The sequence below is a fragment of the Chaetodon auriga genome, chromosome 2, assembly GCF_051107435.1.
Source record: "Chaetodon auriga isolate fChaAug3 chromosome 2, fChaAug3.hap1, whole genome shotgun sequence".
Lineage (NCBI taxonomy): Eukaryota > Metazoa > Chordata > Actinopteri > Chaetodontiformes > Chaetodontidae > Chaetodon > Chaetodon auriga.
Genome location: NC_135075.1, coordinates 17,317,549 through 17,336,004, shown reverse-complemented (window position 1 = coordinate 17,336,004; position 18,456 = coordinate 17,317,549). Strand labels below are relative to the sequence as shown.

Genomic DNA, 18,456 nt, shown 5'->3' with positions numbered 1-18,456 from the left:
TTAGATGTAACACAGGTACGGTGTGCGATAAAGCTCAAACTTCAGCGTCCTTTTCCAACTGATTAGCGTTACATGTTCCAAGATGTCTGCGACTAGGTACCGTCGGTTCTTGAAACTGTGCGAGGAATGGCCACGGGATGAGTACAAGAAAGGCCGCGATTTAGGGACGTTTCTGCGGCAGAGAGTAGCTTTAGCCTTCCGTGAGGGTGAAAACACACAGGTACCGTAACGTTAGACTGAGTGACAAAACTCACGGCTCCCCCTTTGCTACATAACACACCGAGCTAAGCTAGCCAAGTGGATAATCAGAGGAAGACAGCCGTCGACCTTGCCTGTCCTGATGATCCTGTACTTCTTGAGCCTTATAATGAACAGCATAATTGCAGCTGCTAATGCTAAAATCACTGTCAATGCTAATGTTCCTACGTTTGTATCAGTTAATACACATAACTTAAACCAACCTGCTAGAACCACATTGTTCATCATGTAAACACTTTCATAGGTTGTATAGGTGCAATTTTAAGTACTATTTTGAGGTAGTTTCAATTAATAATAGTAATTATTCTGTTTTATGCTTTTATGCGTGGCACGTTTCATCTGTCCGCACTTTTATTATCTCCAGATTTATTCGCTTATCAAATGTCAGCAGTACAAATATCTAGTTTTTTTTTTTTTCTCCCTAGAATCTGCTTATGACAGCAGTCACACAGCTCATACTGTTACTGTGCGTTCAGACCAAAAGAGGCAAAAGAGGCAAGGACGCCCGAGGCTGCGCGAGAAACAGGACAGCTTCCAAAGCGGCAAAATATTTTAGCCGCTTTGGTCGCTCTTCACGTGACTGACGTCAAAGTTAAATCGCGCTAGTCATTTAAAGGAGCCGCAAAGCAGACTTCTTGACAGCGGCATAGTGCTGCTTGCTGTTGTTCACCTTCAGTTTAAAGCATGCCTAGTTGCATGGGAGGTTTTGTGTGTCATTAAATACAGAAGAAAAAAAAAATCTCTGAGCATGAACATAAATCAAAATCACCATCTAGTCACGAGCGGATTGACGTATTGAGGAGGAAGCAATTAATTAATTAATTAACACACACACACACATTTGTGTTAATTAATTAACACACACACACACACACGGGTGCAAATGCGCGCTCCTTACGTCTCAGCTGCAGCATCTCTGTGCACAATTACGCATGTGGTGTTGTCTGCTTGTCTTTCGTTTGGTGTCATACAAGTTCGTCAAGTTCGTGTGTGTGTGTGTGTGTGTGTGTGTGGCCAAAGAGTGTTCCTTTTTTGGAAGAACGGGGAAAATGGGGTGAGGCCGTTAGCGAATTAAATTAACTCCCGCTCATAATTGTTATTATTGTATCATCAACATGGTCTGCGACGACTATAAATATGCGCGTTTAACCCTCAAAATCATATCGACTCATCATGGATTTGGATGACATCGCTATGATGTGTGCTGTGCCCGCACACAAGTGATCAATTTCTCGGCATCCATGACGGAACTAGGAAACAAAGTTACATGCGTTGTTCTTTGGGGCTCGCTCGAGCGAAGGACACCTCTACTCTGATTGGTTGCCGCCGGTTGCCGCTGAACCGCGTCATAGCTAATTACCATAAAGTTAACCGAATTTCAACTTTTCATCTGGTGCCGCTTTGGACGCTTTAGCCGCTTTGGACGCTCTAGACGCGCGGCTGACGGCGGCTACGCTTTGGCCGCTCAGGACGCCGGGCTCTCATTGAAAATGTATTAACTTCCGGCGTCCTTGCCTCTTTTGCCTCTTTTGCCTCTTTTGGTGTGAACGCACAGTTATACGGTGTCCCTAGCTTCAGACATTTATCTAATCAATATGTTTTTCCCATCAGATCTCAGATCCAGAGAAGTGTGACCAGATGTATGAAAGTTTGGCCCGCATTAACAGCAACGTATACAAACAACGAGTAAGTACAGCCCACGTTTCTGTAACTGGATCTGCTGCATCTTTGCATCAAGGGCTAAGGGTTAAATATGCAGAGAATGGAGAAAAAACAATGTATTTAATGCAAGCACGTCTTTGTGTCTGTTCAGTTTCCTCGTGTAAGAGACACAAGCTTTACTGGGGTTACACTGGAAGAGTGTAAACTCCTTTTGTCAGGTATGGACCTAGTTAATCCCAATTATATTTAGGAATCTTTATGAAACACAGTTCTGTTACAGTTCTTTCTTTTCCATCATACAGGGAATGTGCAACAGATGGATGATGAAAAAAAGGGTTTGTGGAAGACGTTAATGGAGAGATTCTCCAAATCATCCGAAGACACTCCAGAGAAAGCTCCTGAAAAATAACTTTTCCTCTCCTTCTTTTCTTTTCTCTTTGCATGTATAGAAATAAAGTTTATTGTTGGTATCTTTATGGGCTGTCGTGTCATTTTTATCATCGACTGTGTTGGACTTTACACACTATTTTAATTCTGGGGATGTTAATTGTGTAGCTTGTAGCTTTGAAGAAAAAGAAAAAAGGTTAGAAATGTGGTTTCACATTTTATTTGAAAAACATACCAACGATGACTGACGAAACACTGGAACAGCTTTGAACAAATGCTCATTTTTTTTTTATTAGCAATCTTTTCAATTTGGTTAAAACCATGAAGAGATCAGAGCAGGCTGTTTGACAGTCAGACACTCAGCTTACCCTGATCAGACAGAGTAACACACCTGCTCAGGTGTAACATGCTGCCACATCAGGTGCTGCAGATGACTGTAAACAAAAGTCTGCTGGACAAACCTTATTTTCAAATTTTATTTTCCACATTAGTCACCTTATTTGCAGATACTAACTGGTCTTCTACAAGCGGATATTTTAACATCATTCATCAGATATCAGCAGGGTATTCAAATTCAAATGATTCACAATTTGAGTTCCTTTATTCCTCCTTCTCCTCTTTTTTCTCAGGGTTGTCTCTCCATATGCAGTAGTTCAGACAGGTGGCGAGACACAGCCAGGACAGGTAGGGCGCCATCAGCAGAGTGGCAGTGCGGCTGATGGGATACCAAGACACCATGGTGGCCCCAACAGTGCCAGTCAGCAGCCCAATCTCAATGAGTGCCTGAATTGGGCAGAGGGTGTTACAAGGACACAGATGTGGGATATTGAAATGTCACACTTGCTACATTTCCCACAATCTTACTAATTTGGTCTCTCAGTTGAAAGACGGTTGCGGTTGTGCACTAAACTTACCCATTTCAGCTTGTGTGCACCAAAGAAAATAGGAGTCCACGCCCAGTTCAAAGCCAGCTGCAGCCCATAAAGTCCCAGTGGAACCAGTGCATCCTCAGTAAAACCTCCCAGCTCTTTCCACACCAGGTATGAGCCATACCTGCATTGCAGAATTACAGACAGAATCACTGAGGTGAAGGTTGCATTAGACAGAATAAAAGGCTGCAGGACCCAGTCGAGATGCTTACCCCATGCCTGTATACAGACAGGTCCACACAACAGGGAACGCTGCATTTGGTGGGCGCCATGATGGTCTCTGCAGGGTCGGGTACCAGGTCTTTACCTCTTTGCGTGTGATGTAACCGCCATAGAATCCTCCCAAGTGTGGCAGCGCCGTCATTCCAAGCATGGGCAGCCACATGTTCTGAGATAAGAGCAGGACACTTCATAACTGTCTGACCTCAGCCAGGGTGTGAACCTCAACACTTCTTCTGCGATGATAAAAATGTTTCCACAGCACTGACTATTAAAAACTGTCAAGAACTGAAAGCTGGCATCAGATTCAACCTTTTCTTGGGCTGAGTAGGTACATTACAGTTGTTTTCTGTGGCTGAAAACAGCAGCAATGAGAATCAAAGCTGTGGGCCAGAAAACCAAAACAATGAGCTGAAAGACGCTTTAAAGAGCTGCAGAGGTGAAGCCAACTGCAGTCAGGTGGTGATTTTACGAGGGTCCATCACGGCTACTGTCACATAAAAGTAGTTATGTGATCCACTGCTGATGTGATGGCAGCTTTGAACAGTACCGATAACAACGATATCGGCCTCATGAATCCAGTATCTGTCGGACATATTTGATGAAGCTATTTTAGGAAAGTTAAGGTCCAACCACCCCAGTTTTCATCACTTCTTACTGCAGGGTAAAGCCACTCCAGTGGGTTGCCAGATTCAAGCAAGTCTCCTGAAGTTAAATTTCATGCCGTCCTGAAAGCAGTACCGACCACCGGCTGTGGGCTCAGGAGGGTATGAAAACACATTCAGAGAAACGTCCGTCTAACCAGTATGGTCGTTGGTCAAACCAGTCCAGCGGCCAGCGGATAACATAAGAAAAACATTCAGATTCGGTTTTAACAGCACAGCAAATTATGCTAACTTTAAGCTAATTTCTCTTTTATGCAGAAAGACATTCTGGCGCACTTGTACTTTGACATACGGAGGCTCGCGGTGTGGGAGTCACAACTTACAACACTTAAAAGACCAGCTAGGTCAAAGTTAAAGCTAATTTCACTCTCACTACATTGCAGGAAGGTCAAAGCTGAGACATGTTACTCACGCTACACTCAGCTGTCAGCTCCTTCGCACAGTGTTTGTCGGACTGATGCTACACAGCTGCTGTGGAGTCTGCGTGCATGCTGCTGTACTGTGATATAACGAAGTCTGTTGAACGGGCAGGGCTGTCTTATCTGTGCGGCCAGTGACACGCTTCACAGACGCTCCCTGCGCCGCCACATAACGCACACACACGCACACGCACAGCAAAACACCGTGACGTCGAAGCGTGGTTAGCAACGATTGGTCGCCAAGACAGAGTCAAGAGGGGACCGACGGCTGGTGGAGTATTTTCGTAGCTAAATAAATATGTTGTATAAGGCTACAGTGCTCCTTAAAGTCCAAAGGTCACGAAATGCACTCGCTAGCGTTACTTCCTGCTTTGGCACGTTTCCTCGATGCTTACAAAACACACACACACACACACACACACACACACACACACACACACACACACACACACACACACACACACACACACACACACAGCTGGATACGTGACTGGTCAGCCGACAGCAGAGATTAAAAAAGCCGTCGAGATGGTTACCGCCCCACCTCTCTGAGCTAACTTCCGCTTCGCTGCGGGGTTTGGCAATAGGTTTCTTTCAGCAGTTTCTATGAAAAGCTAAAACTTGCTTCTGGCTGGTAAAACCTGACAAACACGGTAGAATTTTTCGCATAGTTGTAAAAGCAAAACACGCAAACATTTAGACTCAGTAGAGACTATCTACCATTTTCTGTAGCAAATACTTGTGTGGGTTATCTTTTCACATATGTGTTACATATTTAGTTAGATTATTGTAAAACATCTGGGTTCTACAACAATCAATGTTCTTAAGAGGATGTTTCATTTTATTGATAAAAAATGCTAATATTATGTGTATCCGTTCATTCCTAAATAACCAGGTGCCCAGTGACATAGTGGTCCTTACTTCTCTGGTTTTCTTCAGTAACACAGTGTGAATAATATATACGTTAATATGTGGAATTTGTTATGCACATAACTTAAACTGATATATGAATGTGATCATTTTGACCTTAAGCTAAAACAGCTTTTAAAAAGGCATCAGTCATGTGGTCATGGAAGATGTGGTGCTTGTCACTGAGTTTTATGGTCATTTTGAGTTTTGTGTATTTCTATGAAGGGCCATTGGCAATGCAAACTGCCATATGCTATATATGCTGTGGCATGTGGTATTGGTCCATGCTATATATTTGTCCCTATGAAAACAAACATGAAAAGAAAAATAAACATTTGAACACACGGAAACCTTCAGGACGTGTCAACTTTTCAGAGACACCAGTGAACCCTCTACAAAGAATAAGAAAAGACAGCAGGTATCGACAATGCCAGCATGTTGCCAGCGATCAAATACATCACATATGACAAAGACCTGATATATACAAGCTAATGGCAACAATCCCTACTGCACTAAATGAAACACTAGCACATGCTATAAAATAAAAAAAAAAAACCTGAAATTAAAACAATGGTGAAAAACCTCTGGGTGCAGTCAGAAGTGTGCTTTGTTGAACCTGTAACGACACCCAACAATGATGTCAGTGACAGTCAGCAAAAACAAGATTTTCAAGGGGTGTTAAATTACCCATTAACTGGACTTCCACTATAATAGAAAGGTGGTTTTAATTTTGAATTTGTGTTGTGCCATATGTCTTGTAACTCTTGTCATAGGAAGGAAGTTGGGTTACCCAAGATCTCAGAGCTGTTTGCAGGTTTAATACATTTGTTTGTGACATTTGGTGTTTCCAAAAATCTAGTGACTGCAGTGTTAAAAAGGACATCAGACAGGCACCCCTCTGACAACGAGCTAGGTGGCTGATTGATGTCTAAAGGGCACTTATAGTCAGTAAAGTTGTGTTTGACTGAAACATGAATATGGGTCTTGTGCACTGCATTTAGTATTTATTGTTTTTTTTGTGTGTTTGTTTGCCTGCCCAGGGACTACAGATGGAAGCTAATCACTACTTGATTTTTCTCTTTGAGAAAACTGATGATTTTTGTACATGGTCCCTTAAAATAAAAAGCGATTTAAGCCATGACACACACACACACACACAAACACACACACACACACACACACACACACACACACACACATTTGTTTCAAAGAATACAAAATTTTAATTTTGATTTCAAAAATACAGAATTAAACTGTTGTTTCCAAAAATTCAGACACAAATCACAGCATTGAGTCTCACTTAAATTCAGAACACAAATTCATGTATCTGAGATATTAGAAGTAAAAAAAAAAAAAAATGCTGTTTTAAGATCCCTCCCAGCTATGTGTATAATATGGTTTTGGCACAAAAAAAAGTCAGTAATTGCTTTAACAGAAAAATCCATATTCTATGAATATGAAAAGTATGAAAAATGTTTCAAAACATAAAATTTCAGCACAGAGTCCATTCTCAGTGTGTGTTCATTGTTAAATTCAGATTTCCTCATCAACTGTAAGTCACATATTGAACCACAGTTGGCTTCCAAACTAGTTGTGATTTCACAAAATCCTGCTCATATGTCAACATCTTCAATCAGATTTAAGGAAATGTTAAACATGTTGTGAAATGTGCTTATGTGCTTCCTTACTAAGAGTGAGATGAGCAGACTGATACTACCTTCACATCTGTAGGCCTACAGTAAATATGAAGCTATCACAAGCAGCCAGTTAGCTTAGCTTAGCTTAGCTTAGCACAAAGATTCTGGCCACTGTATAGTGGTAGTAGTACAGTATGTACTATAATTCATGGGTGCAAAAATTACCATATATGTACAGCTGTCAGTGATGATGACACAAAATGATTATTATTATTAAGTATCCAAAATCTAAATTTAATGCTGGGTCAATGATTGAATGCCTATTATAATAGGGAGGATGAGGGAGTTGTTTCAGACGCACTTTAAGTAACTTGGCAGTGAGCTTTAGAGGTGCTGGAAAGTGTATTTTGTCCTCTTTGGACATGGCTAGGCTAGCTGTTTCCCCCTGTTTCCAGTCTTTATGCTAAGCTACGCTAAGCACTTACCGGCTGTTACTTCACACTCATCACAGAGACATGTACGATCTTCTCATCTGACAGTAAGAAAGTGGATGAAAGTGTGTGTAACTATTCCTTCAAGTCGATGCCTTTCAGTGTCAAACTCTGCAGGGACATACAGTGAAGATCAAACACCCAAGACCAGAAATAATGAGCAAAAACACACTTTTGAGTGGAAGGGGACTGTAATGAAATAAACCATTAAATAAATCACGCACACATTCACGTGTTGCTCCAAAAACACAAACAGTGAGGGGAGTATTCACGGTAAAAAATCACGGCGGTGGATCAGGGCAGAGATGCTCTCTCCTCCCTGCTCGTTGGGTATTTTTTTTTGCCCCTCCTCCGCGTCCGTCAGGCAGGCACACCTTTCCTCCCTGGTCCTCCAGCGTTTCTTACCTTCTTGCCGCTTCTTTCAGCCTCGTTGTCTGGCGGTGAACTCTCACCCCAGCTGCTTGGGAAATGTCATACAGGCAGAGGCCCGTGCTGCAGTAGGGGGGCGTAATAGGAGGAAAAAAATAACAACATTTTTACTGCTCTCCCTGCATCTGCGACCCGCGTCTCTGCCGTGCAAGTGCCACATCCCGCTACCAGCAGCAGCAGCAGCCGCCGCCGATAACTAATCGCAGTCTCAATGCTTATCTCGCATTAGGGCTAATATAAAAAAAAAAAAAAAAAAAAAAAATCCGTGCCAGACATGTGAGTAGCAAACCATCGCTGTCGTTTCTCCACTTACCCGTTGACTGCTATGTGCTCACGCTATTGTATCCTGACACCAATGAGACCGACTGGTCATTGAACCGTGTCGTTGTGCCTTTAGTGTCGGTGTGTTGCTTTGGTGGTAGCATGGCTGTGCTGAGGTCTCTGCACATTGATTTGGCAGATGAAGCCTCGCTGTCGGCTTGTTTTTGGGGGGCTCTGCGTCGGCTTGGCTAATTGAGCCCACCAAAAAAAAAAAAAAAAAGAAAAGAAAAAAAAAACGGCTGTGGGTTTTGTGCTGTAAATAGCTCAGATGGAGGGGAAAGCCCAGTCAGTCACTGGCTGTGTGACAAGTGTGTAACGCAGCCGAGCGCTTTAGCCTGCACGCATCGACTGGAGGTAGCCGTGGATGTGGTGTGTGAGTCCAGCCTGGCATCTCCAGTCAGATGTGGAGGCCCAGGTTAGAGCACACACAATGCGGCGGTGTTGATCTGACATCTGTGTGGAGGCTGTGTGAGGCTGCCAAGGAGCAGAAACCACAGCGTGATCACTGGTGATCCTCACATCTGCTGCAGATGTGAGCACGAGAGAGCAGGAGACATTTTTTTTGTCTGCTTTGTGTCCATTTGGTCTAGAGCTCAAATCTCAGATGTGTAAGATTGTTTTGGATATTTGGTGTGTGTGTGTGTGTGTGTGTGTGTGTGTGTGTGTGTGTGTGTGTGTGTGTCTTGGACTCCTGATTTTAAGATGCACAGCTGGCTCGTATTGACATTCAGTTTGTGATTTCCAGTAATAACTTCACAGGAAACCCAGTGTGCTTTTTAAAGAATGGATGTTATTCTCATAATGATTTGTAGGATTGGCTGTTGGTCTGGGTTATTTGGGATTGTGCAAATTAATCTCAGTTTACTTGCTGTTCAATCAGGGATGCAACTTTTTCTCTCAGGTGATACCTCACCGCAGGTCATCTGCCGTCACCAGTGCTCAGCTTAGAGTCTGGACACTATTTGGACTGTTTTCATTTATAGCAACATGGGCGTTGTTGTGGGACTAAAACTAAGTCTGCAGCCCACCGTGAAACAATTTACTAAGACTTACTGGTTATGTGATGGTCGATACAGAATCCAATCGGTGAGGTCAGTGCTGATACTGATTCAGCATATGGAATCGGTGCATCGGGGACTGAAGATATTTTCTCCATCGTTTAGCTACACATAGGAGATATTTCATAGCACTGACCAGGGTACACTTAACAACACTCGCAACAGCTTAAGCATCTTACATCTCTCGACCACCACGATGCCCTGACTGCGCCTATATTTCTGCTAAAAAAAAAAGCTCAATCTGTATTTCGTATTTACTTGCAGGTGAGATTCATGCGTCGATGTGTAAGTTTTATGTCTAAACCCGACTGTTGTTCACGGTTTCAGGGGGGAGAACATCGTGCTTCTCTTGAAGATGTCAGTCCAACAAACAAGCTGGCTTGTGACAACGATGCCCAGTCGAAGATCCTGGGATTGAGACGTGAATCCCTTTACACTGATGGCCTGGACTGAGTAAGAAGTTTGTGTGTTCCCTGAAGGGGACGTTGTTCTGTCTGAGGTGGATAATTGGCATTAAATTGATGTGTATGGATGATGATGTTCATTTTGATGACAGGTTTCAGCTGGCCTGCTGAAGCTATGGGGAGCTGTTGGAGCTGTCTGTACAGAGACCCCATCCGAGACAACCATCTCACCAAATTTAAGGTCAGTAGTCACAGCGTCATTTTAAAGAATCTGCATAGCAGCACCACTTGCACTGTTTGCTTCCATGTGTCATTGTCCTGTCACAAACAAATGTGTTTTACAGATTATTACAACAGTCTTCATGATACATTTCTTCTTCCTGTCCCAGGTCACCAATGTGGACGATGAGGGCAACGAGCTGGGCTCTGGGATCATGGAGCTCACCCAGACCGAACTCATTCTTCACACACGAAAGAGGGACGCCATCCGGTGGCCGTATCTCTGCCTGCGACGCTACGGCTACGACTCCAACCTGTTTTCTTTTGAGAGCGGCCGTCGCTGTCAGACTGGGCAGGGTGAGCATCATTTTCTCTGGGTCTTTGCTTCAGCAGAGAGTCATGATGATGGCATTATTTTTAAAGCATATTATCATCTACTATACATATTTTCTGAGGGCTGAATTTGCTTGCTTTCCAAAGCTATGCAACCATCCAACAAGCCGATGAAGCCTACTGGCCCCTTTAAACATGGAGAAGTGAAAGAATGATGGTTCATTATATGTTGGTGAACTTAAAACTGTTTGACTGTAACACTTTGGTCAGGAGCGTGATATCAAATGAATCTCACCTGTGGGTGCGACATCACCTGTGCACATGTATGCTCTACACTATGCGCACACTCGCCTTCTTTTTAACTGACTGGGAACAAAAAAGACTAACACATTACTTGTGTTTACTCATGTAGGGTACCGTGACAAGAGGCATCCCCTGTGTGCTTGTAACCATAACATTAAGTTTTCCATTTTTAAAGCTGCAGTAGGTAAGATGGAGAAAAGAGCAGACTAAGCCTGAAAATATGAACCAACACAAGTTCACATCACTTCCTTCCCTCTCCGCTGCATTCATGTCCTGCCTCCAAGACCCTCCTCCCTGCGGTGTCTGCGCGGCTGCCGTGACAACCACTAACGTTAGCCTTAGCATCGGAAACAAGCTAACTCTGCCCAGCCGCTACATCACAGTCGCTAACATACCGTACGCACTGCGGAGTGTAACTGTAACAACCACCATATTAGCTTTATGGTTATTTGTTGTCTTAGCCGTATATGCTGTTGTTGGCAGTGGTAGTATGGGCAGTTTCTCCTTTGTGGGTGGCTGTTGCTCCGCCATAGCTTTCACTAGCCTCCTGACGCCACTCACAGAGCTGTCTGACTGAGCGGAGGGAGGGGGCGGTTCGCAGCATGTGTGAGTAGTGATTGACAGATGTCAGACGCTCCCTCAGACGCTCCTCTTGGCTCTGATTGGTTGTTTTGTGTCGGGCACGGAGGATTCTTGCAAATCGCAGTAGGTGGGACTAATGGAGCCGTTTTTTTTTTTTTTTTTACAGATTACATGTTTCATGTACTGCTGTCTGGGCATAGGGACAGTTTTAGCAAATATGACAAAAAAATTACTTTTATACAAGTTACCTACTGCAGCTTTAATCGTTTCAGTGAATCAATAAAGGATATTAAAACTTATCCACAAGAGCCTTTTTTTGGCGTAAAAAGACAAAATGCAAACCTGTTCCTCAGCTATGACTTCCTTGTCTTTCCATTGCCTGATTGGTGACTAATTGTGGCCTAACTGTGTTTTTTGTTTGTTTGTTTGTTTCGCTGGTTTGATTAGGAATCTTTGCATTCAAGTGTTCCCGAGCAGAAGAGATCTTCAATCTGCTTCAGGAGCTGATGCAATGTAACAGCATCAACGTGGTGGAAGAGTCTATGATGATGAGTCGCAGTGGCCACACACCAGAGATGGACATGTCTCGCACACCGCAGACTCCCAACAGTGAGTCACACCACCACACACACACACACACACACACAAATACACAGTAATACATTATACACTTCAGATTAATTGTAGAACTTGGGTGCAGCCATACAGCAGTATAATTAGCAGAATTTGTGAGCTATTAATAGACACAGGTTACATGGAATCCAGCCAGTCGCAGGTGTAGAAGTACTGAAGTAACACCGAGTGGAGCAGAGACAGAGCTGCAGCCATAGACTTCACTTCACTTCCTGCTTAGAGCTGAGTGCAAAGTTATGATTGTGTCTGTCATGTCCTCATTAAGATTGTGTTGTGACAACATTCTCATATTGACATATTATCAATCACGGCTCACCTGTTTAAATTGAATTTTACTGTTATTTGGCCAAGACACGGAACCCCAATATGACTAAAGCATTTGAACACTGAAGTGGCTATTATAACATATTTCACGTCCAGATAATTCTGTGGTAATGACTATAATAATGTTGTTCTTATGACGTGGCTGGACCAAGTGGATATTATGGACAACAAATCACACTAGGACATTTTGGAACTCAAATAAGAACTCGATAAATGAAGGATGCCCTCTGCAGGTGTGACGGTCTCCAGTATCTCACGGAGCGCTTTGAAGTGTGAAGGAATTAAACACATATGGCACTCTTTAGCGTTTTTATAACATAAAGGTCTGTCGGTGTTAGAGCGCCGTTTGACAGCTCATTGGCAGGCAGAACTTCATTCTCTGGATCTGCTGCAGATCCACTGGGTCGTTCTCACTGATAATGGTGGTGGTGGCTGTGCTGCTCCTGGTCGTAAAGGGTAGCTTTGGGGTAGCCTTGTGCTAAATCTTTTTCTCAATATGTTTGTTTGGGAGTTTTTCCTGTGTAACTGCAGTGTAGAGAAAATGACACAATTTTGTGGGATAGAATGAAATTCTGATTTGTTTGCATGATTTATATTCTCTTTGAAACGATTCGTCTCAATAGCCATTGACAAGAAAACCCCTTCGGTTCCACAGAGATATAAAGATGTGATCCGTCTCTAGTGTTTGCCTGCATGCAGGAGTGTTCAGACCATCGTGATAGAGTCTAAAGACAAAGGTGACATCTGAAGCGTCAGTCTCTCTCAGCTGTGGTAGTAGGTGAACATTTGGGTTAGGGTTCATATAGCTGAAGCGATTTGAAGTTGCATCATTCATGACAAAAATCTGTGATTTTTTTTTAAATGCATTCTTGCCTCCTTGGCATATATGACTGAGCTGATCAAAGCAAGATGGCTGGAAACAACAACAACAACACTGCACTGTTATTTCATTTTCGTGGACTTGTTATTTTTCCTTGGCCATAACCACAATGAGCACATGAGCCTTGGCTAGCTTAACAGTGCTTCATAAAATGACAATGAATCGAGTAATTCAATCACGGAAACCAAAGAAATGGAGCATAGATGACAAAATACATAAAAATTCATTGATTTGAAGATTCCCTTACGGCTTTTTAAAGCTTGATACTATTCATAACGTATAATTTTCTCTTGGTTTGCAATGTTTGCACGTATCAGGTTTACTGATTCAGGACTGCTGATCAGAACAACAACTTTCTTTGTCTGTGTCTTAATATTGTGACATAAATGTGTTTGCAGCTCCAGCGTTCCCTGTCCAGGCTTTTCCCAATGGATACCCTGGTTATCCAATCAGAGGTGATACCTCTCAACCCTCTCTTGCTGATGATCATGGACATAGCCTCATGGGTTTGGAAGACCAGGTAAGGCTTATTTATGCTCCTTGCAGTTCGCTGTATCTGTGATAGTTCACGGTTTGATCCTGTTCTTATTTTCCCTGACAGACCCACACCTACGTGAATACTGTTAGTATGGAGGGGGATCTCTCTATGCGTCACTGTGTGCACTCCCTGCCCGAGGTGCGGCCCAGCACTTTCCCTGAAACAACACGGGGAGCCATGCCCGTCGGGGGCCAAGGAAATCCGCAGTCCAACCTGCGGTGCTGTCCCCTGGAGGAGCATAACGATCCTCAGGTGTTTCTACAGCCGTCTTCGCAGGAGGTCAAATTCATGCTGGGGCCCACTCCAGCACAGCGCCATCTGCTGGAGAGAGAGAGGGAGAGAGAGCGGGAGAGGCATGGGCACAATCCCCACAACCTTCAGCCAGTAGAGGGTGCAACAGGCTCAGAGACGGAAGGAGACGAGCCCTCCATGCACCTGTGCAACTCTCACTCCTATCACCATTTCCATCACCACGCGCACCGGCACGCGGGCCTCGAGCACCCGGACAGCTGCCAGAGCAGCGAACTCACCTACGAGAACATCAACGGTCTGAGGAGCGGCCGCAAGCAGCGGCTGAGTCCCAGCAGCGTGTCACAGTCCGTGGGTTCGAGCAGCAGCAGCAGCACCGGGGACAGTCACTCCCACTCCCTCCTGCACCAGCATGCCCACGGCCCGTCGTCTCTACCCCCGCAGGGATACGCCTGCGAGAGGGGCATGGTCGGGGGTCACCGTCGGACAGCTCTGCTTAACTACGAGAACCTGCCCTCTCTGCCGCCGGTGTGGGAGTACAGCGCTCTGCAGCGGGATGACGAACAGGAAGAGGAAGATGATGAGCAGGATGAGGAGGAATACGAGGAAGAGGAGGAAGACTTTGATGAGTACGAGTTCTCAGAAGGCCCTGGGACACCCAACGGGTACCACCAGGACGGTCGGGGCATCCACAGAGATGCCCTGCAGAACTATGTCAACACAGAGCAGGTCCAGCCGCCCCGGCTCCGACACGCCTGCCCCCCGCACCCACGGCCATGCCAGCCAGACAGAGGGGGGCGAATATTTAGCTTTGATTTCCGCAGACGATCGAGGTCAGGGGTTGGAGGCTGTGAGCACGGCCACATGCCTCCATCACGGCAGCTGAATTATATCCAGGTGGACCTAGAGGGAGAACCTCCCTGCCAAGCCCTCAGCAGCGGGGGTGCCCAGAACCAGCCACAGCACCAGCGCCTACCACCCAAAAAATGTGGCCCACAGGCACCCCGGCGCAGTGAATGCTACGCAGTCATTGACCTAAAGAAGACCGCTGCCATGTCCAACCTGCAGAAAGCTCTGCCCAGGGATGATGGGACTTCCAGAAAGACTCGCCACAACAGCACAGACCTGCCTCTGTAAACAGTGTTCAAACTGAAGAGGAACGATGAAGACAGATGAAGGCTTATCCTTATCTTAGCACACTGGACCCTTCACTGTCATCCATCCATTCAACTGTCGGGCTGACTAATACAGTACAGGTACCTAATTAGAAATTTACTGAAACCTATCTGTGCATATAAAAGGAAATGAGAAATCTCTGAGGAGAATTTGCCATTTTAATTCTGTGTTATTTATTAGATGTGTGGTGTGAAGCTCTCTCGAGAAATTGGCAGTTTTTACTGCAAATAACGTTCGCTGGATATATGGATATTTATATATAAGCATAAAATCATATATATATATATTTGTATATGGTTTTATGCTCAGCTGTGACTTGGAGCAGAGACCTCTGTTTTCAGTGGAAGCAGTCATACTGTATTAGCAAACTTTAGTTTATAAACCCATCTCCATTCAAATATTATTGTTCCTATCATTTACTTATTCTACATCCGTGTGGTTTTTTACTGAAATACTGTAAGAGTCAGAAATGTGACTCTCAGTACTGAAGAAGTAGGGCAGTTGTTGGCAAGATGGAAGTTTAAGCGTTCCTCCAAGATACCGGCCAATATTCATACCTCATCACAAGCATCGAAGTCTAATACTGTGGTTCGGAGAAGAGGCCGTTATTTGTTATTATATATGTCTACAGAGCATTTTGCACACAATCCTATGGAATTGTATTTTATCATATGTTAGGAATGGTGGCATCCAATCCAAGAAAAAACAAAACAAACAGAATTAAATGAACAGAAGAGATGGCGATATTTAGAGAACTGTACGAAACTGAATGATGGTAAAAGTAGCACACATGGATTAAAACGAGCGTTTGGCTCCCTCCTGTCCACATGCAGCAAATGAAAAAGTAGCATATCATCTTGACTCACACCTCCTGCATTTCATCGTAGACCTGCAGGAGCTCCACGTGGTTTACGCTTGTCACATTGCACTTTTGACCCTGGGCCACTGAAGCGCTCTTTGTCTCTACTCCCACTCCACTGGAGCCACAGGTTCGACCGTCGCATCCTTTTACCAAAAGCAGGGGGCCAAATATTTCATTCTTAAGTCAGCATTGTAGATAGGATCTCTTCACATGTTTTGATGGAGACATCAACAACCTCAAATAGTGGCATTAAGCTATAACCTCACATGAAATGTGCTGAATCTATGATTTGTTAGTTATCAGGCGTGAATGGTCTGTGTTAAAGGGTAAGTCAAGTATGTCGCAAAGTCATGCAGTGAAGAGCTTCATGAGGCTATATATCATCCTTCTTAGTCAGATATTTATTTATTTATTTATTTATTCTTTTTTTTTCCAATTGTAATAATTTTTGTTTTCCATGTGATGACCAGCGTTTTGTAATCCAGTTGGTAATATGGAGACCAAAGTTTCACCTCAAATTATCACTGGACACTGGTGTATTACTGTTGTAACTGTGCTTAATTATATTTTAAAAAAAAGACTGTATTTATATTTTAAGTGCCAAAACTTAATTGCAAACTGTATAATGAATAAAATGAAATGTGCCAATAGGATTTGTAAAAAAGAAAAAAAAACAAACCTGCAGGACAGAAAGGCATAAGGTGAAAACGGTCGGGAGACGAACTTAAAAAAGAAAAAAAAAAAACTTTTTTGAGGATAAGTAGAAATTAAAACGAGAAAAACTGCACATTCCACCTCATCCGCATCGACAGCCGTTTGGGAGCGAGACATAAGATGGTATGGTAATCTTGTAGTCCGATAATCACAGTTAGGGTGGTTTTATGCTGCTACATGTACATACTAACAGTAGCCCGTGTCAGCCACAGGGACTCGTCCAAATGAAAACGTGTGTTTGAATCTATGCGATGTCAGATCTTTTACCCTGTTGTTAATCGCTAATAGAAGTAGCATTGTTGTGTTCTTCTGAGATCATTTCTGAGCAGCAGGGATGTAATGCACCATTGCAGACGATGTTTCATTTGGCCGACATTTCATTGAATCAAGATTTGTTTTGCTGACAGACCAACTGTCTGGTAGAGGAAGCAACGGAAGCACAGGCCCGCCGCCGCTGTCACCTCGTTGTTGAGCGCTCATATCGAGTTGATGTTTTCAGCTGACGGAGGAAGGCTGAATGTTGTGGATTTACGCGCGTTTAGGCCTTCAGACGCAGATGCATTGTGGCATTTAGCTGGAGTTGATCTTTTTGCTTAACAACAGCGTTCAAGAGATGATCATGAAACTCAAATACAAACTCTCAACTTCTCATGAGGGCGTTTTTGGCTTCTGTGTAAAAAAAAAAAGGTTGTCAGATCCTTTAAATAATAGCTTCCAACGTTTAGATTTTTCTCATCAATATTTTTACTCTAAATAAAATGTCAGGAAAAAGTAGAAAATGCTCATCGCAGTGTCCCCGAACGCAGTTATAATTGTAAATTGCTATGTAGATATTTGTTTTACATTACATCCATTTTATTTTGGTATTTAACAGGATTATATAAAAAAACAGTGACAAGAGTTTTTGTTTTACAAATGTCCTGAATCAGTTATTATCAAAATCATTTCAGCACTAGATGGTGCTCAAACTCACATGATCTATTGCTAATCTGATATTTTTTATTGTTTTTATTTTGTTTGCTTCACCGAAATAGTAAAAAATGCCAGCGTCCTATAGGCTGTGGTGCCATCTTCAAACTGCGCATTTTGTTTAACCAACAGACCAAAATTGAAAGATATTAACTTTCCAATCATATAAATAAAAAAAGGAAACGAGTAATCAGTTATCACCATTCCCAACACAGACTCCTGACGTAACCCAGAGACCAAAAGTTGCTAGTTTGTATTTTTGTTTGATCGTCATCTTTTGATACTGTGATTTGAACAAAAAGGCCAACTTTGAGCTGATATTTTTGACTGTATTTGCAAAGATATTGTCACGACACATTGGAAGGATGTTTACATTTTTGCAATAATAGGTGAATAATTGTTTTGTCCATCTCAATCAGACCAGTGTGTGAAGTGGGGGAATTTAAATAGTAGTCTATAGAGCTGTGGGCTTTATGTATTTAATCTCCTGTTCTTCTGTGAATCAGCAGTCTTATTTTTATTTCAGGTACAATGTTTATTTTGCAGTCTTCATAGCTGGATTTTAGCTATGAAAGTTAAAAAAAAAAAAGAAAAGAAAAGATGCCTGTTTTCCTGATTGTCAGACAATGTGTTTGCTTAAACTCACATGAACAGTAGGTGACCATTGCCAGCACTTCATTTTTATTGTATAAAGCATCTCAAAGCAGTGGCCATGTTTCATACAGGAATCAGCAAGTGTTTCATCTCCTTTCTCAGAATATTGTTACATGTGGTTTTATGGTCATTTTAAAAAAAAGTATCCATGTTGAAATGTGTTAACAATCTTTGTTATAACGCAGTAACCTCACCACCACCCAACCAGTTATCAGTGATTACGGCGTCATTA

The 18,456-nt window shown here is 43.1% G+C and overlaps 3 protein-coding genes across 3 annotated transcripts; 2 read left to right on the top strand and 1 right to left on the bottom strand.

Moving 5' to 3' along the window:
- The first annotated feature begins 42 nt into the window (after positions 1–42).
- Positions 43–2,396, top strand: uqcc2 (ubiquinol-cytochrome c reductase complex assembly factor 2). The gene is made up of 4 exons (XM_076758966.1): positions 43–220; positions 1,870–1,944; positions 2,072–2,138; positions 2,223–2,396. Exons 1-4 carry the CDS (start codon positions 83–85, stop codon positions 2,327–2,329), a joined length of 387 nt encoding a protein of 128 aa, XP_076615081.1. The 5' UTR covers positions 43–82; the 3' UTR covers positions 2,330–2,396.
- tspo (translocator protein) lies at positions 2,220–5,045 on the bottom strand. Its single transcript, XM_076758955.1, has 4 exons — positions 4,533–5,045; positions 3,449–3,624; positions 3,222–3,360; positions 2,220–3,090 (listed from the first exon to the last, which is right to left on the bottom strand). Exons 2-4 carry the CDS (start codon positions 3,619–3,621, stop codon positions 2,908–2,910), a joined length of 495 nt encoding a protein of 164 aa, XP_076615070.1. The 5' UTR covers positions 3,622–3,624; positions 4,533–5,045; the 3' UTR covers positions 2,220–2,907.
- A 2,873-nt stretch (positions 5,046–7,918) lies between these two features.
- Positions 7,919–18,147, top strand: frs3 (fibroblast growth factor receptor substrate 3). Its single transcript, XM_076758917.1, has 7 exons — positions 7,919–8,281; positions 9,712–9,837; positions 9,941–10,029; positions 10,178–10,364; positions 11,673–11,834; positions 13,461–13,582; positions 13,664–18,147. Exons 3-7 carry the CDS (start codon positions 9,964–9,966, stop codon positions 14,984–14,986), a joined length of 1,860 nt encoding a protein of 619 aa, XP_076615032.1. The 5' UTR covers positions 7,919–8,281; positions 9,712–9,837; positions 9,941–9,963; the 3' UTR covers positions 14,987–18,147.
- Positions 18,148–18,456: the final 309 nt, after the last annotated feature.